Here is a 24,158-nt window from a genome sequence, read left to right as displayed (position 1 = left end):
GTCATCTGTATATAGGAATTCTTACCACAAGAATTATCCATTTTATGTTTTCCTCTTTAGTGGGGGTACTCGTTCGAAACATATATCAGATCTTCAAAGATCTTAAAACCTTTGAAGTTTAGAGCATCTCCAATGCAAAACTTAAAAAGAACTCTATTTGGCTTATGTGTTGAGTCTCAATTGAGATTCTCTTTCCTATGTGGCTAACTTGAGTGTCTCTAATTCAAGTCCTTCTCCAATGTAACACTCTAAAAAACTCTAATAGATACACATGTCATACATACATTTAATAGGAAAAAGTGGTTGAGAAAAAAAAGTTTTCTATTGGTTCAAAAATTAAATTTGATGACTATGACACTTAAGACTCTCAAAAGAGATCTCAAAAATAGAGTTTCTAGTTGAGACATCTTAAAACTTAATGCTTCCACATCAACTTAAGATCTCAATTGAGTTTTGCATTGGAGAGGTTTTTTCTAAAAAAAAACTCTAAAGTCCTAGGTGGCACTTAAGATTTTAAGATTGAGTCTTGCATTGGAGATGCTCTAATGTATTATTTTCGACATTTTCTAAAGAACTGTATATCCATTTACTAATTTCAAATAGTAGTTGATTTAGAATTTTAAAAAGTACTAGTAACTTGATCATAAATGTTAAACAAGAAATTCTTTTTTTTTTTTGTTGAACTAAATGTTAAACAAGAAATTCGTTAGAGAAATGTGTTAATAGGGACCCCTTTCTCCTTGTGTGAAATAACTAACTAGTAAAGCCCCCCACTTTTTAAAAGTTAAGTATCCTTTTGTCTCATGGAATATTTAGCCCTACCTGCCACCTCGTGACACCTGTTAGACCTAAATCTGACCCTGACTTGTCAATCAATCACTTTATAGTTCAAATGTTGGTTGAAAGTTTTGGGTCAAAATTTTCCTATCAATTTTCAAAGATCTATCCACCATCGTAATGTGAATGGATTGGTGTCTTGGTGAAGTATTAGACCTAATTAGGGATGGAATAGTGATAATATTAGAATGTTATTGATTAAATAGGAGCACTAAAGTATGGTTCCCGATTTATGAAGAGACAGAAAGAACCCAAGGGAAAGCTAATTTCGACTGGAAGTCTAAGCTTTGGAGTTGGAACGGCCTAGAGATAGCGAAAAAGTTGACCAGTAAGGTCGAAAGAGGGAGCATGCAAGATTTCGATTTAAGAACGGAGCTCATTTATTGTCATCCTTTTCTTCTTTCATCGGTCGACTAACATCCGTTACCACCATCATTGTTGCACTGTCACCATATGTCTACTGTCAGATGCCCGCAGTCATTGGCCATCTACCACCACCATCTGTCTGAGTGTCAACGTTTGTCTGCCACACCATTTGTCTGTCTAGCACCATTTTTCGTTCGTCCGCCACTGTAGAGCAATCCACCACGACTGTTAACCAGCATCGTCGGTTGCATACCACCGTTGTGTGCCAACCATCATCATCAGTCTACCACCATCCTCCCATCTTCCTCCCATAGTGCACCTCTGCCTTCCGTCCACCATCATTGTCTTTCTATCACTATCATCACCGCCATCTTCTCGCACTGCCATCCGTTTCAACACCATCAATTGTTCCACATCTCTGCATCTGTAATTAGTCCCGAAAATATGTAGTCTTCTCTATTCGTTGCTAGGTAGTTTTGAGTGAGATGTCTACAGGTTTGACATAATATCATAGTTAATGATAGGCCCGTAGACAACCTCCACGTCACAAAAAAAAGACACGTCATAGGCTCAAAATCAATCGGCCGATACTACTACAATGTTTTATATTACTGCACACTGCATATCACAGAGCATGTACTTAAATACAAATAATAACTTGAACTACTTTGAGATTGAGACGACCCACAATCCAAGATCTTCATCTTCCATGGCTCCGAACACAAACGGAACTATGTGTTCATAACTTTGTTTACCAGATTCGGTTAAGTAGCTTTACTTGATATCATTATAGAAATTTGCGTTTACCGTTATTCTTTGGTCTCATGTTCGAGTTAGAACTGCATACTCCCAAATTACAAGGCCAATGCATTCGTCCCGAATAAACAACTTCCAAAAAGTTCTCGACTTCCTCGGAAAGAGCATCTGCTCCTTGTGGAAGATCTTCTACCCTTCTTCATCGCCTCCGTTTTTGCGGGACCCAAAACGCCACCATTTGTCAGGGATAGAGCTTCTTCACGCACGATTTAACCACCTCGAGATCTTTCTGTATTGTTTTACCCACTAGAGAATATCGATTCCTAACTACCAGTATCCACATTGACCTGCAAATCATTATAAGCTTCTTATAAAAACTTAAACTTAAAATCAACAACATTTTGGCAGAAGGAGATAATGCTGCTGTTAGGATACTTCAGATAAAGACTGTATGAACCGTTACCTACATGCCGCACATTTGAAGTTTTTTTTCTTTGCACAAGTTCTTAATCTTGGAGAAATGAAGAGAATCCATAAGCCTATGTAATCTACTGGAGCAACTTTTGAGATTTTGGTCACTCAAATTCATATCTTGCTTCCAATTATCAAGGGAGTTTTGACTTCTCATAAGCTCGTCTAATTAAGGAGGCAGAGCTCGAAAAATCCAAAACATAGTGAGCACATTGAAGCAATGGCTGTCCCTGGTTATATAATTGATCTCATCATTATAAAGCATAAACTTACTAAGATCCCTGACCTTGAATATCAAATCCTATCCAACTGCAACCAGGAAGCTTATTTTTCTCTTTCATCGATGCTCGCACATTTGCTGCCTCATTCCACCGATCCCCAGAGGCATAGATACTGGCGAGAAGCATATAATTCCCAGTATTGTCAGGTTCCAACTTATTAAGTTGTTTAGCAACCGTTTCTGCAATTTCAACATTTTGATATGTTCTACAAGCAGCTAGAAGAGCACCCAAAGCTCCAGGGTGAGGTCCCATTGGCATGCTCTTGACCATTTCATGGGCTTCATGGAGTCTCCCAGCACGACCGAGCATATCAACCATACAAGCATAATGATCAGCACCACGTTCAATCTTGTAGTCTTCAACCATGCTTTTCCAAAACCTAAAACCATCGTCGACGAGGCCTGTATGACTACATGCTGTCAATACGCCAACAAACGTAATGTTATCTGGTTCAACTCCTTCGTTTTGCATTTCTTGAAACATTTCGAGAGCTTTGAAAGCGTGTCCATGAGAAGCTAGACCTGTTATGAGTGCACTATAGGAAAATACATCGGGCCGAGGTATCTCCTTAAACAATCTGCACGATTCTTCTACCTTCCCGCATTTAGCATACATATCTATCAATGCAGTGAGAACTTTCTCATTTCGTTCGATCCCTTGTTTATTCACATAAGATCCAACCCAATCTGCTAACTCCGGTCCACCTAACTGTGCCGATGCAGAGATCACACCCGTCATGGTAACAGCATCTGGCTTCAACCTTGCCTTTTCCATTTGATGAAAAAGTGACAGAGCTTCTTCCGGTCGCCCATTCTGAGCATATCCTGTAATCATGGCAGTCCAAGAAACCAAATTTCTATCCGGCATTGAATTAAATAAAACCCTCGCAAAATCTACCAACCCATTTTTAGTATACCCCACGATCATCGTCGTCCACGAAACAACATTTCTTTCAGGCATCTTATCGAAAACTAAACGTGCCGAATCCAAATCACCACCATTTACATACCCAACAACCATAGCATTCCAAGATATAACATTTCTAACAGGCATTACATTAAACACTAATTGGGCTTTAGACATGTCTTCCCCAAGCCTAGCATGAGCACCTAAAAGAGCATTAAACGAAACAACATCTCTTTCAGACATTTCATCAAACACTTTATACGACAAATCTTTCGAACTGCATTTACCATACATATCAATCAATGCATTCGATACTGGTATAAAAGACCCAAACCCAGTTCTAATAATACGCCCATGAATCTCAATCCCTTGATCAAGAACTGATAGAGTAGCACAAGAGTTAAGGAGAAAAGGGTAGGTATAATTATCAGGTTTGATTCTTTTTCGAAGCATATGAAGGTAGAGGTATAAGGAATGTATACAAAGAGATGGGTTTTTGGAGAAAGCTTTAATGGTGTGATTATATAGAGAGAGATTTGGGGTTGAAATTGAAGAGAAGACAAGGTGGGTATAGTGAGAGAAAGAGAAGCAAGAGTAGAGAGAGACAAGAGAAGAAGCTAAAGAATTGTTTTGGTGAAGAAGTAATCTGAAAATTTGTGAATGGATTTGTTTGAGTTGAGATAGAGATTTACATGTTTTTAATAGAGATGCAGTTCTATCTACTTTGTTGTTCTTATGGTTTCTGTTGGTAGTTGTTTGGTGTTGGTCCATCATTTCTTGCACCTCAAATGTACAAATTACTCTCATATATGCGGGGTATGCCCATAGAAAAAATGATATGCAGACAAAAAGTCAAAGTCAAAAATGGACCAAAATAGCCATGGACAGTCTCTGACTCTCAATGTGAGTCTCTTTCATATCGATTTTCTCTCTCCCGAAAAAAAAAAAAAAAAAAAACCTTGACTATGTTTGGCCTTAGTCTAGACTCCGATGATTCTTGTAACTCTAAGGTTATGTTTGGCACGCGAGAATCGCGTTGGAGTAGAATGTGATTCACATGAATCACATTCCTGAGAAGTGATTATTGGGAATCACATTCCCGATGACTGTTTGGATTGCGAGAATGCAGAGGAAATTGTATTCCTGAAGGAATGAAATCCCCTCAAATGGTGTAATAGCAAACCCAAGGAGGGGGGTGAGTTTGGGATTCCCATTCCCGAAAATAATTTGATTTAATATTTCTGGACAAAATGATCCTTGATAAAATATTAGAACGACTAATATTAAAATCGTCATTTTCATAATATTTTTACCAAAAAATTAAAAACCTATGTTTTCAACCACCATAGCAACACACACTCTTTCTCCCACCCTCTCCCTCGCTCGAACTTAACTCTCCCTCTCTCTCCATATCTTTAGAATGACCTATAATTTATGTAGTTTAAGTAAAATGATATATCAGGATTTTCGTAAAATTTACATCCCTATTCCTATACAAACCAAACAACAAGTTAGGAGTCTAGCAGGATTGGAATTCTTATCCCTAATAGAACCAAACATTAAATCAAAATAATCTGATTCTCGGGAATCGCATTACGGGAATGTAATTTCCGGGAATGACATTCCATTTTCGCGCGCCAAACATGGCCTAATGGGTTTGATTTTAGTTTGGGGTCTGCTAAAGACATGTGACTTTTGGGTTATAAGCAGAGGATTATATTGGCACTTATATTTTAGGTTTTGTGTCATTTCTAATTAAGTTTGTCTCCAATATCAAAACTTTAGCATTATTTTTGCGTGATAGCCCAAGTTTAAGCCATTACATATTGTCTCTAATTTTGACCACGATGATCAAATCTAATGTAACTGAGTTTTGTTTTCAACAAAAGTTTCACGATCCTATTGAAAACTCTCCAACCCATACTAAACTTAAGGTTGCACCTATATTCGAGGCTTTAGTTATGTCAAAGCTCGGACCATAGGTTTTAGTTATGTCAAGCTCAGACCATAGGTTTCACGAGAGATGGCTCTATCATATGCAATCTTGGCCAAATGACATTTGCAAATCCCAGTATTGTGTGGGTTTTGTGAATCTTGTTGAATCCAAAGCTCCCACCACAAGTAAACACGACGATAAAGTCTATTTTAGTTGGGTTGTAACACAAGTGTATTTTCACTGAAGAAATCAAGAACCGAGTCTTACTGTTTCCAGAAAAAAAAACAAGCAGACATACTTGTGCTGTATATGTAGAATATCCCTGCCAAAACTTTATTCAACCATTCATTTTCTCTCTCTAAACTTAAAGTCTAGCATTAAACCAAAACCATAGCAACATCATGTGAATTATTATAGCACTCCTTCACAGTGGACAAACATGTTATGTTGTCAGAAATAATATCATCTCTTCTTACAATTGCACCAAGTTGCCATTCTTTTAATCTTCAAAATATCAACTCAAAATCTTATGATGAATAATTTAATTAAACCTATAATAACCAGAGTACTTAGATTTGACTCAAACTAAAATAGTAATGTAATTGAAGTCTAAAGAGAGAGAGAAACAAAACATATACATTATCTACAATTTCCAATTGAAGACCTGTAAAATAATCTAAATCAAGGCTTATTGAGATCCGAAAATGAATAGATGTATATAAAATTAAGAGCAATGATAATTTTGATTTCAACTTAGGAAACAAAACGAATAATTGATGAAACTTCGTAAACTGAATTGAAGTTTTAGTTATAAGACAATCACCTAGTTTACTCTTCATTATCTCCATTTTAGTTGTTGGTCATGGTTGCTACTGCTTTCTCCTTCACTTGTATCTGAAATCGTCTCAGCCAACTTTTTATCACCCAATTTTAAACCAACTTGATTCTCTTGTCGATAATCACGGCGAGAACTAGAAGCCTCTCTTCCAACTCGTCGTTCCTGCTGAAATACGGTTTTCATGTATATTAGTAGATACAAATTTGGAAAACATTTGTGGTTTATTTCATAAGTGATGTGTTTAGGTGTTATTGTTTTGAGTTCTATCAAAGAATGTTGAATTGAAACTCACATCACGGAATAGTAAATCATCTGCCTCGAGCATGTGGATTACGTGTCCCATTTTAGGTCTTTTTTGTCCATCAGGGTCGACACATCGAAGAGCAACTAAAAGAACTCGTTTCAGAGCTTTCGGAGAAGGTTTTTCCTGCACCTTAGGATCAACTACTTCCTCGGATTTTCGGTTTCCAACCATGGTTTTTAACCACTCAACCAAATTCACCTGCAAACGTGTCATTTTTTCATCATTAAATTCAGTTTGTGGAGTAGCAAAGACAAGGAGAGTGACAAGGGTGAAGATGAACAAACCTCTCCTGCAGGTCGACTATAATTAACAGGGTTTCTTCCTGAAATTATCTCCATCATAAGTATTCCGAAGCTATAAACATCACTTCTCTCGTTTAACATACCAGTACAAGCATATTCAGGTGCTACATAGCTGCAAAATCCATCATGAAATCCTCAATAATCACGAAAATTTGAAAGCAACTTTACAAACAAATCTTGAAAAGGAAATGAACTAACCCAAATGTTCCCATAACTCGAGTAGTGACGTAACTGCTTTCAGAGCATAAGAGCTTAGCAAGACCAAAATCAGAGACTTTAGGATTCCATTGTCGATCAAGTAGTATATTACTAGATTTTACATCGCGGTGAACAACTTTTGGTTCAAGACCTTCATGAAGGTACGCCAGACTGCATAAAAAGTATTGTTTAAGCTACCCATTTGCATAAACTTCTAAACGAAATCACCGTAAAGGGTTTTCTATTAGAAAAAGTTTTCATACCCTTTTGCAGTTCCGAGGATTATGTTCATCCGAATATCCCATGTTAGAGGACTGAATTGCCCTACATCGCCATGAAGCCATTGTTCGAGATTACCATTGTCCACGTACTCGTAAACAAGCATCCTAATCAACAAAACAAGAAACATGATTGAAGAAACACCGAGAAGGCAAGAACCCAACAAGGAGGGCAAAATGATCACTAAATTATCAATACCTGTAAGCTCCTTCTACACAGTACCCAAGCAACCTGACCAGATTCTTGTGTCTCACCCTACCAATTACTTCTACCTCTACTTTGAATTCCTTCTCAGCTTGACCCCTGAGATTCATCAATCATCAAAAATCATTTCAAGATATAAACAAAATCAAACCCAAACCCATAAATACACAACACAAACAGCAATTAATCAAATTATCTCCCAAAATGATCTCAATCTGATGCTAATTATTGCTTAAGCAGAAGAAACATTTACTAACCCAATAACTAATTGCTGAAACTAGGTACTCTTAATTTTAGGGTAATGATCAATAGAACAGAAAAGAAACAGTACTCATAATTAACAACAATTATAGAAAGTAGTAATCTTAATCTATCTGATACCATTTTTTTTTTTTGCCCCTAAATTTAAAAGTAATAAAGGAAAGTGATGATGATGATTATTACCTGTTATTTAACAAATTCTTAACAGCAACAAGAGTATTATCAGGCAAAAGACCTCGATAAACAATACCATAACCACCTTCACCAATTACATTCTCATCAGCTAATCCATTAGTTGCTAATTCAAGTTCTCTCAAAGTATACCAATGTCCCCAACCTAAATGAGAAACTTCAGGCGGTCCATTACCGGACATAGAAACTGAATCAGTAGCATTCGTTGATCGACTTTCTCCACTTGCTTGAGATGAAGGTCGATCAGAAAATACAACACGATGTTCTGATTTACCTATATCGATCTGGATCTCAGGAACTGAACCAGATTGTCCAGATCTCTGATGATGATGATGATGATGATCTGATGAACTATTTACATTAACAATCTCTTGAATCTCTTTAGAAACAACAGGAGTTGGATCTACTCCATTCATCAAACGTTTCTTTTTTGAATTTGAACCAGATTTAGGTGATTTCCAAATACATAAAGAAAGTAAGAACAAAATTAGAACAATCGCTGCTCCTACACAAATTCCGATTACTACACCTAAACGTAAACCGAAGATTGAGGTCGTCTTTGAAAGTTCAGTATTGAGAAATGCTGCTTTATCTCCCGACATGATTCAAATTCCAGAGAGATAGATGAGAGAAGTTAAGGCGACCTGCAAGCTTGCATGATTCTTCCACCGGTAAATATGGCGGTTTACCGAGGAATCTGATGAGTTTTCCGGCGAATGGAAAACTGAGAAAGTTTAGAGAGAGAAAGTAAAGATGAGTGTGGGACTGTGTACTAAAACTAGAGATCACTATATGATCAAGAAGAGATTTACAATAATGTCCGTTAGATTTGAGAAAATGACGTTTATGTCCATTTCGATTAAATTGGTAGTATTTTATTAGAACTGTCCAAAGTCTAACAGCTATTATATAGGCGGCAAAATTCGGGGAGCTGGATCGTCTGACCCACCACCACTTCAACCAATTACAAGCGACTAAACATTGATGTGTAAACAGAGTGTAAGAAAAAAACAACCGGGCTGTGTTTCCCCATAGGCCGGCCAGTGGCGGCAGAAAACGAACTCGGGCGGGCTCTGCGTGGTTCGCGTTTTCTTGTTAAGAGAGTTTATCATTCTCTTATAAAAACCCGCGTCCACGCCGGAGACGGGTAAAGCGCAGAGAACCAACAGGGAGCACTAAGCCGTGGGGGTGAGGGCGACTCCGCCCATTGGTTGGACCACACCACTGGCGGAAGTCCTTCCATGACAGGAGAAGGGCAGCATCCTCTTTCTTGGACCGGTCGACCGGAACAAGAAACAGGACCTAGTCGTTAGAGGGAAGACACCCTACATATGGTTGCTATAGGTGGAGAGAAATTTTGAGTGAGAGCCGAGAAGATATGGATATTATTCATAATCCCTTTCACATTTTCTTCTAAGGAAAAGCCCTTTTCTGTCCACCCGATGGTACTTCTTTCTTTTTAACGTGCTCCCGATGGTACTTCTTTCTTTTTAACGTGCTCTTTCGGAAAAAGCTTTATACTTAATTGAGTATATCAGATGAAGACTAACTACTTGATAACCATTTGTTACATCTTCTTTGCTTCTACCTACTTTTTCGAATGGAAACTCTCTAATCGATGGGCATCACTATCAACCGTAACCTTTTTGATAAAAGATACAGAGAAAGAGCAAACTGAAGCTCTCTACCTACTCCTTGAACCAAGACTAACTACGTGGTGACCATTCGTTTCATCTTCTTTGTTTCTACCTACTTTTTCGAACGGAAGGTCTCTAGTTGTTGGACATCACGATAAACCATTACCATTTTGAAAGAAAAAATGGAAAAGAGCTATATCTCGAATGGAAGCTCTCTACCTACTCTCTTGAACGAAGACCGACTACTTCGTGACCATTGATGTCATCTTCTCTGCCTCTATCTACTTCCCGGAACGGGAACTCTATAATTCACAAATACCTTTATCAACCATAATTGTTCTGAAAAGAGGAAGTGGCTTTCTGCTCCATTAACACCGCGAAGAAAAAAACAGGACGCAAGTGGAAATTATCCACTAATGGTCCAGGGAACTTCTCCAAAAAGTTCCAAAAGTGAAAATGGTGTATCTTCACAATGAAAATTTATGCTATCTTTCCTACATGTGTACATGAACCCATGGTACCTGCAATGAACAAAAATTGAAATGGATAAACTCGTCTTAGATCCACTTTGAAACGAGTTGAAAATTAGGGTTGGATTCGATTATATTGAACTACGACCCAGGCGTACATAACTTTCAACAAAAAAAAAACAAGGCGTGCAATATAGTTTGAAGAAGTTCCAGTGCTAAAAAAAAATATTACCTACATGAAGACTCACCCTATTGTTTACCGATTCAACTGTTTAAACAAAGATGTTAAGAGGTCGTATTTACTCTCCAAATCTGATCAGAGGAGGGCAGCATAATCTTGTCGAGAGTGGGTTTCGTATATAATAGTAGTTGGGATATAAGAGGAATCACTTTCGATAATGCACCGCTATAAGAAAAGATAAGTATGAGGTCATGTCGATCCCTAACTGTGGCTACATAAAGGCGAATCTCATGAGAAAACTTTAAGGACATTATTTTTTTGTTAAGGATACTAATTGTCTTGAAATATTTTTCTTGAAACACCTCTCAAATCTTATTTTCAAGAGAGATTGGATGACACATAATATTGTTATTGTATTTGAAAAACATGTAAATAGTTTAACTTCCTAACGAAAGGTACACTTAAAACAGTAACATAGTTTTCAACCTTACAGAGTGTAGGATGTTGGTCTAAAGATATATGCCTTCTTTGGAGATTAGCTAGCTATATCCTTGACATGTTGATAGGATTTGAAACTACTATTTTACACCATTTTGTTTGGGCAAAAATCTAGCTTTCTTAAGCTTGCTCACACGTGCTAGACACTCGGGGAAATTAAACCGCTTAAAACTGGAATACTCAAAAATGGGAAGTTTTAAAGGACCCAACTAATGTTAAAGGCGCCTGCCTATAGTGAAATTTTGTGAGAGAAGATGCGCCTTTAACATTTACAAGAGGGCGTTTTAAGACTTCCCTTAAAAATAATCCAATTTTAAGAACGGGGGAACTTTCTCGATACAAATAACCAGAAGAGTCTTCTGGAATTGAACCAACAAGAATTCTCCAGAAGGTTAAAGCCTCTCTCTCTCTCTCTCTCTCAAACCTCTTTCTCTCTCTAGAACTCTATTTCATAGAAGATACCAGAACCTCTACTTTACCTATAAATCCCTCATCTTTCTTTCGTCATTCATCGATTTGTGACTGACAAAAAAGAATCCACTCAAGAAGAAAAACAACCTCGCTCGCGTTTTCATTACCAAATTCTGTGTTCTAGAGTTGCAACTTGTTACAGAGATTAATGGCGGACGTTCAAATGGGAGGAGATGTTGAGACATTTGCTTTTCAAGCTGAAATCAATCAACTTCTCAGTCTTATTATCAATACTTTCTACAGTAACAAAGAGATCTTCCTTCGTGAATTGATTAGTAACTCTTCTGATGCGTTGGATAAGATCAGGTTTGAGAGCTTGACGGATAAAAGCAAGCTTGATGCTCAACCTGAACTCTTCATCAGGATCGTTCCTGATAAAGTTAATAAGACTCTCTCGATCATCGATAGTGGAGTCGGAATGACGAAAGCTGGTAAGAATCATGAAATTTGAATATTTCATCATCTAGTTACATGCAATTCTATCTTTGATTGTCAATCTTGTATTCTGATAATCGTTTTGATCGATTCACGATTTGGTGAGCAATTTTATGCAGTAATCATCTTCAATTCTAGCTTTGATTCTCAATAATGAGGATATCTCATCTAGTTATCTTCAATTTTCAATAATCTGAATATTTCATATCGTTATCTTTGATTGTAGATTTCATTCTTGTAATCTGAAGATTTCATCCAGTTACCTTCAATTCTAGGTTTGATTCTTAATCATGTAATTGAAAATTGATGTGGTTGAATCTCCTATTGTAGATTTGGTGAACAATTTGGGAACGATCGCTAGGTCCGGAACGAAAGAATTCATGGAGGCATTGCAAGCAGGAGCAGATGTTAGTATGATAGGTCAATTTGGTGTTGGATTTTACTCTGCTTATCTTGTAGCAGAGAAGGTTATTGTGACAACCAAACACAACGATGATGAACAATATATTTGGGAGTCTCAAGCTGGTGGATCTTTCTCTGTTACTAGGGACGTTAATGGTGAACAATTAGGAAGAGGAACGAAAATCACCCTCTTCCTCAAAGAAGATCAGGTAAGATTTAAGCTTCCTACTTAGATATAGTTGTTTTTTTAGTTCAGATCTGACTCATCTGACTGGTCTGACCCGGCTAGACTTCAAAACGTTTAGTGTTGTGTAATTGTGTTCTTAGTTTGTACCATACCACCACCATGTTTCAAACATGATTCTATGTTGAAGTTGCCTTGTCAGATCTATTCGAGGTCTCAATTGACTTAGCAAGATTTCAGACTGTTTGGTACCGCCTGTCTGATTCAAATGAGGCGACTGTGTAAAACTAAATTTTTGTTTGTTTGGGACGATCGCAAGATCTTCAAATTGGGGCAGTAAATTCTGATTTTTTGTTTGATTTTTGCAGTTAGAATACTTGGAAGAGAGGAGGATCAAGGATCTTGTGAAGAAGCATTCCGAGTTCATTAGCTACCCAATCTATATCTGGACTGAGAAGACAGTAGAAAAGGAGCTCACTGATGATGAAGAGGAGGAAACGAAGAAGGAAGAAGAAGGTGACATTGAAGAAGTAGATGAAGAGAAAGAAACAGATTCTAAGAAAAAGAAGAAAGTGAAAGAGGTCACCCATGAATGGGAACTAATCAACAAGCAGAAACCAATTTGGCTTCGAAAACCAGAAGAAATCACCAAAGATGAATATGCTTCATTCTACAAGAGTTTAACTAATGATTGGGAAGAACACCTTGCAGTCAAGCATTTCTCTGTAGAAGGACAACTTGAATTCAAAGCAATTCTCTTCGTACCAAAGAGGGCTCCTTTCGATCTTTTCGATACGAGGAAGAAGATGAACAATATCAAGTTATATGTTCGAAGAGTCTTCATTATGGACAATTGTGAAGAACTCATTCCTGAATACCTAGGGTTTGTGAAGGGTGTTGTTGATTCAGATGATCTCCCACTCAACATCTCCAGGGAAATGCTTCAGCAGAACAAGATTTTGAAAGTAATCAGGAAGAATCTTGTCAAGAAGTGTATTGAGATGTTCACTGAAATCTCAGAGAACAAGGAAGATTACATTAAGTTCTATGAAGCTTTCTCGAAGAATTTGAAATTGGGTATTCATGAAGATAGTCAGAACAGGGCAAAACTAGCTGATCTACTCAGATACCACTCAACAAAGAGTGGTGATGAGATGACAAGTTTGAAGGATTATGTAACAAGAATGAAAGAAGGTCAGAAGGATATTTTCTACATAACTGGTGAGAGTAAGAAAGCTGTTGAAAACTCCCCATTCTTGGAGAGATTGAAGAAGAAAGGGTACGAAGTTCTGTTCATGGTGGACGCTATCGACGAATACGCAATTGGGCAACTGAAAGAGTATGATGGAAAGAAACTAGTGTCTGCAACAAAAGAAGGATTGAAACTAGAAGATGAAACAGAAGAAGAGAAGAAGAAAAAGGAAGAGAAGAAGAAGTCTTTTGAGTCACTCTGCAAAACCATTAAGGACATATTAGGTGATAAAGTGGAGAAAGTGGTTGTTTCTGATAGGATTGTTGATTCTCCATGTTGTTTAGTAACAGGTGAGTATGGATGGACAGCAAACATGGAAAGGATAATGAAAGCTCAAGCTTTAAGAGACAGTAGTATGAGTTCATACATGTCAAGTAAGAAGACAATGGAGATAAACCCAGATAATGGAATCATGGAGGAATTAAGGAAGAGAGCTGAAGCAGATAAGAACGACAAATCGGTGAAAGATTTAGTAATGTTATTGTTTGAGACGGCTCTACTAACATCTGGGTTTAGTTTGGATGATCCAAACACATTTGCTGGAAGGATTCATAGAATGTTGAAATTGGGTTTAAGTATCGACGAGGAAGAAGAAGCTGGTGGTGAAGATGCTGAAATGCCAGCCCTAGAGGAAGATGCAAATGAGGAAAGCAAGATGGAAGAAGTTGATTAATAGAGTAGTAAAGAGTTTTGTGGGGAGGAACTGGGTTTTTAGGGTGTGTATTTTGTTTTGATTTCTTGAAGATTGTCCAGTGTCGAAAGAGTCAAGTATGTCTGTCTTAAGAAGTCTGTGATATGTGGAGTACTAGTTCTAGTTGGTGAGGATGATGTTCATATGTGGTCGTTGTTACTGAAAGTTGTAAGAATCTAAAATTGAGTTACTCCCATTAGAGAGATGGTTGTCTTTTTTATTTCGTTTTTTTTTTTATGAAATTGATGTACTTTATCTTTGAGCAAGCTACCAAATGAGGAGCTTAACATTGCCAACATGCTTAAATCTTGGACCAATCAATTCAATATTGCAACCAATTTTGGTTGATATGTAATCGAACCTAAGCAACTTGAATCTTTTGCGTAAGTTGAAAAGCAGAGAAACACTTAAAAGTAAACATTTTGTCTATATGCTTAGGTTATGACCTCTTTATATCCCAATCCACTCCCACTAATGGGCATAGACAATTCGTTTTTCATCTTGAATCTTTCATTCAAACCAATGAAAGTTTAGACGAATGAACACTGTTTGATTTCCATCTTCATCAATGTCGTTTTAGTAAAAGATCGAGGCGAAAAACCTCTATACCATTTACTTCTTTTGAGTGATTTTCTCGAGATTAGAAAAATGAATAAGATCTCACCACCGGATTCTACCAAGTACTTGAAACATCTCGAATAAACAGTAGGGATTGCCCTCTTGAGTACAATATCATAGCTATAGGATTTCTACCACTCATCAATCTCTTGAGTACCCTTTCAAGTTCATCTTTTTGGTTGTATATCATCTACTTGTCTATTTCTTTAAAGGGACAAGGTAGGTTGACATAAACAACTAGTAAATGTTTGTTATATAATAAAATGGTTTTTTTTTCTTGAAAGTATAAAATGGTTCTTGGAGAACAAATTATTGTTATTATTATAACTATATATACAATGGTATTTGTGTCCAAAAATGGATGCTGATGTGGTTAATGTTAAGTTGGTGGTCAATCACCCGATTGACAACAAGAATATTTGACCGGACCACAAATGAATTATGATTGTCTCGGTACTTTGATATGATACAACATTAATGTAGATCTATAATCCAAATTAGTGACTATTTGGGTAATTGTTGTTATAAAACATACCAAGAGAAACTGAAGAAAATTCATCTTTATTATTAAATTTTATTCAATTCCTTTACAATCATGAAACACTTCTTGCCTACTCAAAATTACAACTTCAACACAATTTCCAACTTATTGGAAGGTAGTTTAGCTAGGTTGCCAATAGATTTACAATCAATAAATTATCACCCCTTCCATTCTTCTCAGTTTTTAGGAGTTGCTGAGATTTTTTGCACGATTTTTTACTCTTCCGTTCCCATAGATGAGTCGAGAGACACATAAATTTGACTCGAAGTACCAAATGTATATATTTGAAAAAACACACCCTATTACATCTCTATAAATACATTCCGACACACAAAAAATTAAAAATCTTTGTCATGGATAAAGAACACTCACTTTGAATTAAAACCAATACTCACACCTTATTAGATATATATCAAGTTAATCAAGGGAATGAAGAAGAGAATATATCTCTTATATTTGATGATGAAGTTTCTCCAACTTCTCCTTCCTCACCAAGCTGTCCTTCAAAGTGCTCACAACTCACAAACTCTAAACATTTGTTGGATTCAACCCAATACTCATTCATGAAATAATTCTGTTTTCCTAAGTATTCCATTCCAATATCTTCATCACCATTTATACTAGTACATGAATATTGCACTTCTTGATCTTCGGTTGTATTTTCGAAAAGTGAAGGATAACTTGAATTCGTCCCGCACAAAATCGGTGTCGAGGGGTCAAGAACTTGGTTTGCTTGATGACCATTTGGAAACCAATGAGGTTCAAAACATCTTAGGTTCAAGTTATCATCGAAATAGCCAATTTCGTCTATCCAATTAGTTTCAAACATTAAAATTGACCTTGTACTAGTAGTAGATGAAGGAGTTGTATCTTGAAGTAGTAATGGTGGGTTTGTAGTAAAATCTTGATTTACTAAGTCCATTACTTGATTATTGTTCAAAGTATAAGTTGATTGAAGATGCTCAAAATGAGTAATTGGTGTAACTTGTTGTGGTAGTGGTGAAGAGTGAGTCACTTTTCTAATTTTCTTCTTAATCCACGAATTCCAGTAGTTTTTTATCTCGTTATCTGTTCTTCCAGGCAAATGACTTGCAATATGAGCCCATCTAAGTAAACATGTAAAATTCATTAACCCATGTTTATTATGTTTACATAAAATCTTAATAAAGCAAGTTCATGATCATGTCAAACTAAAAGTGAGAGTGAGAGAGTGAGAGTGAGAACCTGTTACCAACAACTTCATGAAGATTGATGATCAACTTTTCTTCATCAGGTGTAAACCTACCTCTTCTAATGTCAGGTCTCAAATAATTAATCCATCTCAACCTGCAACTTTTCCCACATCTTTGAAGCCCTGCACCATATCAAATGAAGCTGAGACAGAGTATAGAGAGTAGAGAGTAGAGAGAGAGAGAGAGAGAGAGAGAGAGAGAGAGAGAGAGAGAGAGAGAGAGAGAGAGAGAGAGAGAGAGAGAGAGAGAGAGAGAGAGAGAGAGAGAGAGAGAGAGAGAGAGAGAGAGAGAGAGAGAGAGAGAGAGAGAGAGAGAGAGAGAGAGAGAGAGAGAGAGAGAGAGAGAGAGAGAGAGAGAGAAGCAAACCAGCTTTGTCAGGAACTTCACTCCAACAACCATAACCATAAGTAGTAATATAATGAGTGAGTTTTTCATCTTCTTCAGGTGACCAAAGCCCTCTCTTAACCTTTTGTTGATTACAACATGAATGTTTGCCCATCTTCTCCCTAACTAGTTAATTAGTATTCTTATCTTTAATTTCTTATTATAGATGAATATGTCACCAACTATTCTCTCTATATATATGTAATCGAAAAACATGAATGACCCATAAATTGTACTTATGGGACCTTAGTAGCCTTGTCATCATGAATATCAACATCTCAAAAAACCTACCATCTAACCCTAAAATGACTTTCCATCAACTTCATCATGTGTCCCTCTACGTAATAGTCTGTACGAGTGTACGACTATATTTGTACGCTATCTGCAAACTCACTTGATCATGATATTCTTTTCATTAAAAACTCTCATTGTAACATATTCGTAACCATCAAAAACATTTTTTACCATATGAAGAGCGACATAAATATAGGGTAAAAGTGAGAAGGCAAGATCACGATTCTTGTTGCGAATATGAGGTTCGATAAACCATATTGGTGAGTGCAAATTACTAAAACAATAGCCATTAGTTCGTTATATCGATGGCTTTGTTAGGACATATAGCTTATTATCAATTTCTAGTAATAATTTGGTAGCTCATTGGCCCACATTGAGGTCCTTACATTCTATTATGGTACTATAGTGACATTTTGATGTCTAATAGTAATGTTTTTGAATAAAAAAATACATATAATACAAATAAGAAGAGGAGATTTAAAGGAAGTTTGATAGATGTTGAAAGACAAAAAGAAGAGGACAATATGTTGATTGATGTAAATAAGTCACCACAATTAGTGTGAAGGTAAGGAGAAGACTTTTGCTTAGATGAATAGCAAAGCTTACTTAGAAAGTAATTAACAACATCCTTTATTTAATGAGGCAGCATTTCTTCTTATTACTTAATTATTAGATGATTTTGGAAGAAAAGATGGAAGATCTTAATGATTAAACTTTAGCTTTAGATAGGAGCAACTATTGTTTGAGAAAATATTAAGCTTGCTTTGGACCTACCACTTCAATTGATTTTGATTATTACTGTAGACGGTAAAATGTCTACGGGTCGGAAAGTCTGACAGTCAACGGGTCGACGGTCAAAAGTCTTGTCGGGTCGGGTCGGATGCTTCGGGGACCGGCTACGTGTCGAAAAGAACCTGCACACAAAAAGAGAGAAGAGATCGTGAAGCCTCTGGGACACCGGGATGGTGCCGGCCTAAGGGGGCTCCGACGGTCAAGTCAGATATTCGGTCAAATATAAATAAGAAAGTCAAAGTGGGCAATAGAAGGGTAACCGTCGTCGGAGTGCTTAGGTGTCGCGGCTCGTGAAGTTGTCGGAACAGATCTCCACGGTAGTGATTTACTTACAATAATTAAGAGGGTAATGGTAATGAAGTATCCTCGTTAACTCGCTGGTCGTAAAGGAGACTTGCAATAAGGTGCTGGTCGTAAAGGGATCCGCAATAGAGTGTTGGTCGTAAGTGGATCAGACGGTGAGGATGAATGAAGATGATACGCCCAGCGTCTTATCGCTAGATGAATGATGCGATAAGGAGGTGGTGGTATTAGGATGGTGATACAGCCAGCTAGTTACTGCTGGGTGGGTGTTACCGCCAGCTCCTTACCGTTGGATGGGAGATATTTCAGACCAGAGGGCTCTTATGCAACAAGGTGGTGGCCGTAGGGTGTTGATACGGTTAGCTAGTTGTCGTTTGAATTGTGACTATCAGACCCCTATCTCCCAATTTCTAAGACAATGAGTCAGAGACTTTGAGAGGATCAGAAGATCTTTGAGATGTTTATGAGAGAGCAAGTGAGTAGAGAGAATGGATTAGGTTACTCGAGTACTGTTGTCGAATATTGGATGCCTTGGTCTGGTTATAGCCTCTTGTATTTATAGTGGTAGAGGAGGGTCGTCTTGATGACGGTCAGCTCGTAACCGACGTAATTATTCTGTGACATTACTCATGGAAGTACGTTAAGAGATAGGGGGATCTGACGTATCGACCGTCAGATGAGTATTCGAATCTCTTGGGGGACGGTCAGGATGTTACCGCGTGTGCGATAAGCTACTGGCCGGTAACGTCCGTCTTCAAGTGGAAGACACGGAATATTCACCATTAGTGCGGTTATGGATTGCGCGATAACCTTCTAGCCGTCAGATAGCTTAGTACTGGGAGGTGGTTATCGCGCGACACGTGTCAGATACGCTTAGTGTTAAGCGGGTATGGATCTGGTGATCATGCTAGCGTCTTGGGCCGTTACCGGGCCTCCTTATCATGCTTCGCGGATTTTATCCTTACGAAGCGGTTGTTCATAAATTCTGCGGGCACCTCGTGGGGCGGATATTTGCCCATACAATTACTAACTTTAATATGCTATTAGAGTGAGCCGCTCGTAAATTATAGTTCTCGAATGATGAAGACAATCTTACATGTATCAATGCGGTATTGTAAATCAACTAGATAATCATAGGGCTAGAATCTGTTTTGAGTTGGAATCTCATATATAATAGCTTATCCCTAGCGTGTCGCTTGTCTACTACACCTAGCTCGACAGAATAAGCAAATTCAAGAGTTTATAGGAAGTGTTGTTCTAACAGAAGATAACGAACTTCACCACCAAAGGCAAAGATCAAATATTTTTATGCACAATAAGAGCAACAATGGTAATGCGTGGTCACATAGGGTTCTTGTAGTTTTGCTGAGAGAGCGAGACTTCTCTATATTCTGACTACTATTAAAAGAAGTTTTTATCGTTTGTGGGCTTATTCTAGCGTTTTTATAATAATGTTAAATTTTTTACAATATGTCCATTCATGAAACGAAATAGTAGCTTTATTGATAGAAATGTATGGTCTTAGACATAAATTATGATTGTCAGTCAGATGTGTACCATTTAATCTAACTTAAATTGGTTTTTTCCTGTTTTTCAAACTTCAATTATTATGATGAAGGGTGGTCATATATAGTCTTTGAAGTATAAACTTGCTACCTACTTCTCAAGATAAGATGATTTTAAAGGAAGTAGGGAATCCATCAAATCGTTATCCGATCAACCTATCCACGCAAATACACTAATGTAATTAGCGGATTTCAATATGAAGAGAAATGACTCTTTTCCTTAAGTGTCGTACTTAGAATTTCAGTCAGAAACTGATGTAATATCTCTCCGACCATATAGTTTCATAAACTATTTTTTGAAAATCTATCTGGTTCTAAATCTTCAAGTACAGAGTGTTATCAATGAATGAATTGAGACTGAGATAAGCCCTAAGTGATTGTTGCAATTGGAGATATCAAAAGGGTACTACTAGTTGTGGTTGACACACATGGATGGGATGGGAAAACCACTTCCATCAAGATATTGTTATAGAAAATGGACATTTCCCTTTCTGCACATTCAACATTCTTACAATATTTTTCCCATCAGTATATATTGATCATTATATCTGAAAATCAATTTAAGTCCCATCAAATCTATCATTGAAAGATAAACTCATTTCAGGAATTGCTTGTCATAAGCTTTTGGTGGTTCTAATCTGTCATACGCTTTTATCGACCAATATCATCAAGATACCTAAAAAAGTGAATTCCTAAATACAGCGATCTTTATAGATTTACAAGAATAACATACGAAAATATATGGTTTGTGGTACTTTGATTTGTGTCACTTTTTGCATATCAAAATCTTTTCTGACATACACGTACATATACATATGAATGTACATAAATACATATGTATGATCTTCCTAATGCAGTCTAAACTATTCTGCTGCTGCATCGCTCGTCGGGTAGGGAGATCCGTTATGAATGAATGATACTACTCCCAAAGATCATCTTCCAGTAGAAATCTTGTATACACTAAATACTACAGTCGATCTGCCTCATAGACTGAAACAGAAGTATTGTATAAAAAGAAAACTGTAACTCTTCAAACACTTCTTTACTTACCCCATAATCGTCGGCTAGGCCGCAGCATTTGCTTGAAAAGTGCCATTTTGGGGACATTCCAGTGCTCGACATGCCTGAAAAAGCTAGCTGATGTCATGGAATGATATACAAACTTAACGAGATATATAGCATAAAGGTAATTCATTTACCAAGAAACAATAAAGTAAAATAAATGATATACCCACAACCTAGAGTTTACAGAGTTCTATTCAAGGGTGGGATCTAGCTCGGGTTTGTGTACTAATGGTTCCTTTTAGTCTTCAAGAGAGCTTACTAGGTTCCGATATATTGAGCTTACTCAGAATAACCCGTTTAGTAGTACAATCTATATAAACCAGGCCCTCTATAAGTACACTATGTTTCGTGCTGGTTCTAAAAGGCACTCATGACGTCTTGTCGAAAATGAAATCTAACGTTTGTAGTGTTTTTCTAGGTAACTTCTTACCTGCATACCCTACCAGATTTTTGATCAAAGTAGTACTCTGTGTATCCAGTAGCTGTGGAAGATGAAACAGAATTGTAGTATTCAGTATATCTTGGATTGGAGATGCACAGTTTTCTTACTGATAAAACGATATGTAATTCCTCTTGTAGTTTACTTTTAGCATAGTATGAGAAGAAAACAAGATTGTAACTCAATACTCGTGTAACGTAATTCAGACGTCTTTAAACGTACCCGAAAGAATGGGTCTCCAAGGAAACAATAAGGTACAACTGAAACGCCAATGTCCGATTCCCTTCACCTGCATAAGATAAAGTGTTAGGCATCAAATAATCAACAATTTTATTGAGCCTGAATAGCGTTCCTGACTTGGGCTCAAATTTCAATTAACTAGCAATAAGGCAATTAAGTAGTTTCATCTTTTTCTTGTGGCACATCTTCGGACCAGGGTCCGGTATAGGATTCAGGCACAAAATACTTCCCCTAAAACCATAAAATCAAAGATATTGAGATTAAAAATACTAAGTTTTGATGCAAGTCTTGACAATCCAATGAGTGATAATGATATCCTTTATGGCTATTTCATACTTAAGAGGGTCAAAATATATCTTGACTATGAGTTTTTGGCAAATAAGCATGGAGACTAACCTCAAAGTCTTCCCACTTCATAAGTTTCATACTAGATTTTTCGATAAGGGATCCAAAGTTGGTACAATTTCTTTTGAAACGGCCAAGTCCTCGGAAGGAACCAGCTGGATCAGCAAACTCACAGTCCTCTTCATATGCATTCAGAGTAAGATTTCCTGAAAATGAACTATAAATTATTTAGAACTGCTAGAACTTGATCATCAAAGTACATGATCAAAACGAATGCTATATGATTCAAAAATTCGAAAACCACTAAACAAATTCTAAGCTCAACACATGACAGAGTAGATATTCACGCCACATACTTCTAATGTTGTGTTTGATTGCCATTTTGTCCCTCGGATTTGGAGAAGATTTTCATAGCATGTTTTATACGTTTTCGAGGGAAAGAAAGACTTCTATTAACATTTTCTTATGATTTTTTTATTCAAATAGGGAATCACATTTCCCTTTTGAAGAAAAATTGAAGCTAAAACAATGTCATGGTATGGCCAGTCCTCATTTCCTGACATTTTCCTCGCATAATAACTTCGATCAGGATACAGGTACTCCGCACCCTACCTTACTGCATTTGAACAAGACAAAGAGAGAAAAACATGGTTTCAAGGGCAATCTCATCATTTCACGACTCATCCTATTATACACACAGGCGGATTATAAGAGGTAAGGTACTAAGGTAAGAGGGCATCCTATCGTTTTTATTTTTCGTAAGAATCTTTTTTCTTCATTTTTTTTCCTTACTCTCAATTGCTTTAAAATTTTCCTAACTATCTGGTCCGTGTTTGGCGCACGGAAAAGGAATGTGACCAATGGGAATATCAGTCCCATTAGGGAATTCCTAATAATCGTAATACCTTACTCCACTTTTCGGTTTACTCAGAAATAAGATTGTTAGAGATTGATATTATCCATACATTGTTTGATTTACTATTCTAAGATAAAAAGGAATCACAAATCCACCCACCCTCTGGGCTTAGTGTGTATATGACCTACTTAGTTATACAAACTTAAACTATGAAATTATGAAAAATATAACAAAACCCTAATTTAACATTTAAGAACCAAATAGACAAAATGAATTACTATAAAAATCCAATTGAGCTTTTTAAATAAACCTGTAACGAAATAAGATCGATTGAAATCTTCTTTAATAGTTTCAACAACTTGAACACGATCAATTAAACCAGACCCATCACCAACCAGATCAAATTCACTTCTTTGATGAACTTCATTATCAGAAGATGATGATTTCCGAAAAAATGAAGCAGCAATTCCAAGAAGTTCAGAACTATACCAAGCCATCTTAAGAAACAAATTCTTCTTATTATTATTATTATCGGATTCAGAATCCTCACTTGAACTTGATGAACTACTACTTGTCGTCAGTTGGGTGTTTTTTTCAGTACACCGGAAAGTGTAGATTCTCCGGTGTAATTTAGGCCGGGAAATGACATTTCGACAGTGAGATTCTCGGAGGGGATTAATAGAATGACATGAGAGAATAGATGATGACATAGTTGGATTGAATTTTTTGGGGTCTGTTTTAATAAAACTTGGAAAATTTGAAGTGAAATTGGAAGACTTTATTACTTGCCAATATGAGGCAATGAGCTAACTCTCAGTGTTTATGTTTAAACGAATACTATCCATACAAAAATAAGAAGAAAAAAAAATGTTACTTTGTTGCACAACAACCACAAACCCAACATGGACCTCAAGATTTCATCCAAAGTTCCTCTTTCTCACCCCTCCCTCTCTTGCATCCCTTAGTGGGGAGGCGTCCGCAGAAAGATACGAGTAGGGCATGTGGGTGTTTATGCTGAATCTATTGGTCTTGGGTCATTGGGTGTGGGAAGCGCGATTGGGTAAGGGTTTTATCCCGAGCCCGTCCAATCAAATATCACCAAGCCAGGCGGGATCTACCCGCAACAGGTGAC

General features: G+C 37.1%; 4 protein-coding genes and 1 pseudogene across 14 annotated transcripts; 1 reads left to right on the top strand and 4 right to left on the bottom strand.

The window, feature by feature from the left end:
* Positions 1–1,199: 1,199 nt before the first annotated feature.
* Positions 1,200–4,594, bottom strand: LOC147552752 (pentatricopeptide repeat-containing protein At2g29760, chloroplastic pseudogene; annotated as a pseudogene). Of its 2 annotated transcripts, none has more exons than XR_015236952.1 (2): positions 2,423–4,594; positions 1,200–2,306 (listed from the first exon to the last, which is right to left on the bottom strand). The product of XR_015236952.1 is annotated as a pentatricopeptide repeat-containing protein At2g29760, chloroplastic pseudogene, transcript variant X2 (transcript). The 2 variants fall into 2 exon arrangements; XR_015236951.1 differs by having other exon boundaries at positions 2,427–4,390.
* A 1,473-nt stretch (positions 4,595–6,067) lies between these two features.
* Positions 6,068–10,242, bottom strand: LOC147552751 (Protein kinase superfamily protein). 7 transcript variants are annotated; one of them, XR_015236950.1, is made up of 9 exons: positions 8,123–10,242; positions 7,673–7,777; positions 7,459–7,581; positions 7,196–7,366; positions 6,980–7,109; positions 6,684–6,893; positions 6,377–6,553; positions 6,181–6,217; positions 6,068–6,138 (listed from the first exon to the last, which is right to left on the bottom strand). XR_015236950.1 is itself a non-coding variant. In XM_086666067.1 (9 exons), the coding sequence occupies exons 1-7, from the start codon at positions 8,731–8,733 to the stop codon at positions 6,392–6,394; spliced, it is 1,515 nt and encodes a 504-aa protein (XP_086522193.1). In that variant the 5' UTR covers positions 8,734–9,003; the 3' UTR covers positions 6,068–6,144; positions 6,185–6,217; positions 6,377–6,391. The 7 variants fall into 7 exon arrangements, 4 of the variants coding, with proteins under 4 accessions (XP_086522193.1, XP_086522195.1, XP_086522192.1 ...); XR_015236948.1 differs by having other exon boundaries at positions 6,377–6,556; positions 8,123–9,003; XM_086666067.1 differs by having other exon boundaries at positions 6,068–6,144; positions 6,185–6,217; positions 6,377–6,556; positions 8,123–9,003.
* A 624-nt stretch (positions 10,243–10,866) lies between these two features.
* On the top strand, positions 10,867–14,551 carry LOC147552750 (heat shock protein 83). Its single transcript, XM_086666065.1, has 3 exons — positions 10,867–11,819; positions 12,154–12,434; positions 12,778–14,551. The coding sequence occupies exons 1-3, from the start codon at positions 11,537–11,539 to the stop codon at positions 14,332–14,334; spliced, it is 2,121 nt and encodes a 706-aa protein (XP_086522191.1). The 5' UTR covers positions 10,867–11,536; the 3' UTR covers positions 14,335–14,551.
* A 1,216-nt stretch (positions 14,552–15,767) lies between these two features.
* LOC147552749 (transcription factor MYB26-like) lies at positions 15,768–17,295 on the bottom strand. Its single transcript, XM_086669758.1, has 3 exons — positions 17,110–17,295; positions 16,736–16,865; positions 15,768–16,617 (listed from the first exon to the last, which is right to left on the bottom strand). Exons 1-3 carry the CDS (start codon positions 17,240–17,242, stop codon positions 15,933–15,935), a joined length of 948 nt encoding a protein of 315 aa, XP_086525884.1. The 5' UTR covers positions 17,243–17,295; the 3' UTR covers positions 15,768–15,932.
* Positions 17,296–20,770: 3,475 nt separating this feature from the next.
* LOC147552748 (Nuclear transport factor 2 (NTF2) family protein) lies at positions 20,771–24,048 on the bottom strand. Of its 3 annotated transcripts, XR_015238430.1 has the most exons (6): positions 23,337–24,048; positions 22,222–22,376; positions 21,808–21,874; positions 21,577–21,628; positions 20,937–21,205; positions 20,771–20,835 (listed from the first exon to the last, which is right to left on the bottom strand). XR_015238430.1 is itself a non-coding variant. In XM_086671392.1 (5 exons), exons 1-5 carry the CDS (start codon positions 23,734–23,736, stop codon positions 21,124–21,126), a joined length of 756 nt encoding a protein of 251 aa, XP_086527518.1. In that variant the 5' UTR covers positions 23,737–24,011; the 3' UTR covers positions 20,771–21,123. The 3 variants fall into 3 exon arrangements, 2 of the variants coding, with proteins under 2 accessions (XP_086527518.1, XP_086527519.1); XM_086671392.1 differs by having other exon boundaries at positions 20,771–21,205; positions 23,337–24,011; XM_086671393.1 differs by lacking the exon at positions 21,577–21,628 and having other exon boundaries at positions 20,771–21,205; positions 23,337–23,848.
* Between the last annotated feature and the right edge of the window lie 110 nt (positions 24,049–24,158).

This window comes from Eschscholzia californica, unplaced genomic scaffold (assembly GCF_041429995.1).
Source record: "Eschscholzia californica isolate CP2 unplaced genomic scaffold, dmEscCali1.0.p SCAF_3, whole genome shotgun sequence".
NCBI classification, from domain to species: domain Eukaryota; kingdom Viridiplantae; phylum Streptophyta; class Magnoliopsida; order Ranunculales; family Papaveraceae; genus Eschscholzia; species Eschscholzia californica.
The sequence above is the reverse complement of the archived record's forward strand: the minus strand, read 5'-3'. Positions and strand labels throughout refer to the sequence as shown.

Excerpts from the sequence above, each read along its gene's own strand:
- LOC147552751 (XM_086666066.1), bottom strand. The coding sequence starts at position 8,733 with ATGTCGGGAGATAAAGCAGCATTTCTCAATACTGAACTTTCAAAGACG. Across the intron at positions 7,582-7,672 it reads TGTGTAGAAGGAGCTTACAG|GATGCTTGTTTACGAGTACG; the intron begins GTATTGATAATT and ends TTTGTTGATTAG. Across the intron at positions 7,367-7,458 it reads ATCCTCGGAACTGCAAAAGG|TCTGGCGTACCTTCATGAAG; the intron begins GTATGAAAACTT and ends CTTTTTATGCAG.
- LOC147552749 (XM_086669758.1), bottom strand. The coding sequence starts at position 17,242 with ATGGGCAAACATTCATGTTGTAATCAACAAAAGGTTAAGAGAGGGCTT. Across the intron at positions 16,866-17,109 it reads TGAAGTTCCTGACAAAGCTG|GGCTTCAAAGATGTGGGAAA; the intron begins GTTTGCTTCTCT and ends GATATGGTGCAG. Across the intron at positions 16,618-16,735 it reads CATGAAGTTGTTGGTAACAG|ATGGGCTCATATTGCAAGTC; the intron begins GTTCTCACTCTC and ends ATGTTTACTTAG.
- LOC147552748 (XM_086671393.1), bottom strand. The coding sequence starts at position 23,736 with ATGTCATCATCTATTCTCTCATGTCATTCTATTAATCCCCTCCGAGAA. Across the intron at positions 22,377-23,336 it reads TCGATCTTATTTCGTTACAG|GAAATCTTACTCTGAATGCA; the intron begins GTTTATTTAAAA and ends GTTCATTTTCAG. Across the intron at positions 21,875-22,221 it reads TGAAGTGGGAAGACTTTGAG|GTGAAGGGAATCGGACATTG; the intron begins GTTAGTCTCCAT and ends TATCTTATGCAG.
- LOC147552750 (XM_086666065.1), top strand. The coding sequence starts at position 11,537 with ATGGCGGACGTTCAAATGGGAGGAGATGTTGAGACATTTGCTTTTCAA. Across the intron at positions 11,820-12,153 it reads AGTCGGAATGACGAAAGCTG|ATTTGGTGAACAATTTGGGA; the intron begins GTAAGAATCATG and ends CTCCTATTGTAG. Across the intron at positions 12,435-12,777 it reads TCTTCCTCAAAGAAGATCAG|TTAGAATACTTGGAAGAGAG; the intron begins GTAAGATTTAAG and ends TGATTTTTGCAG.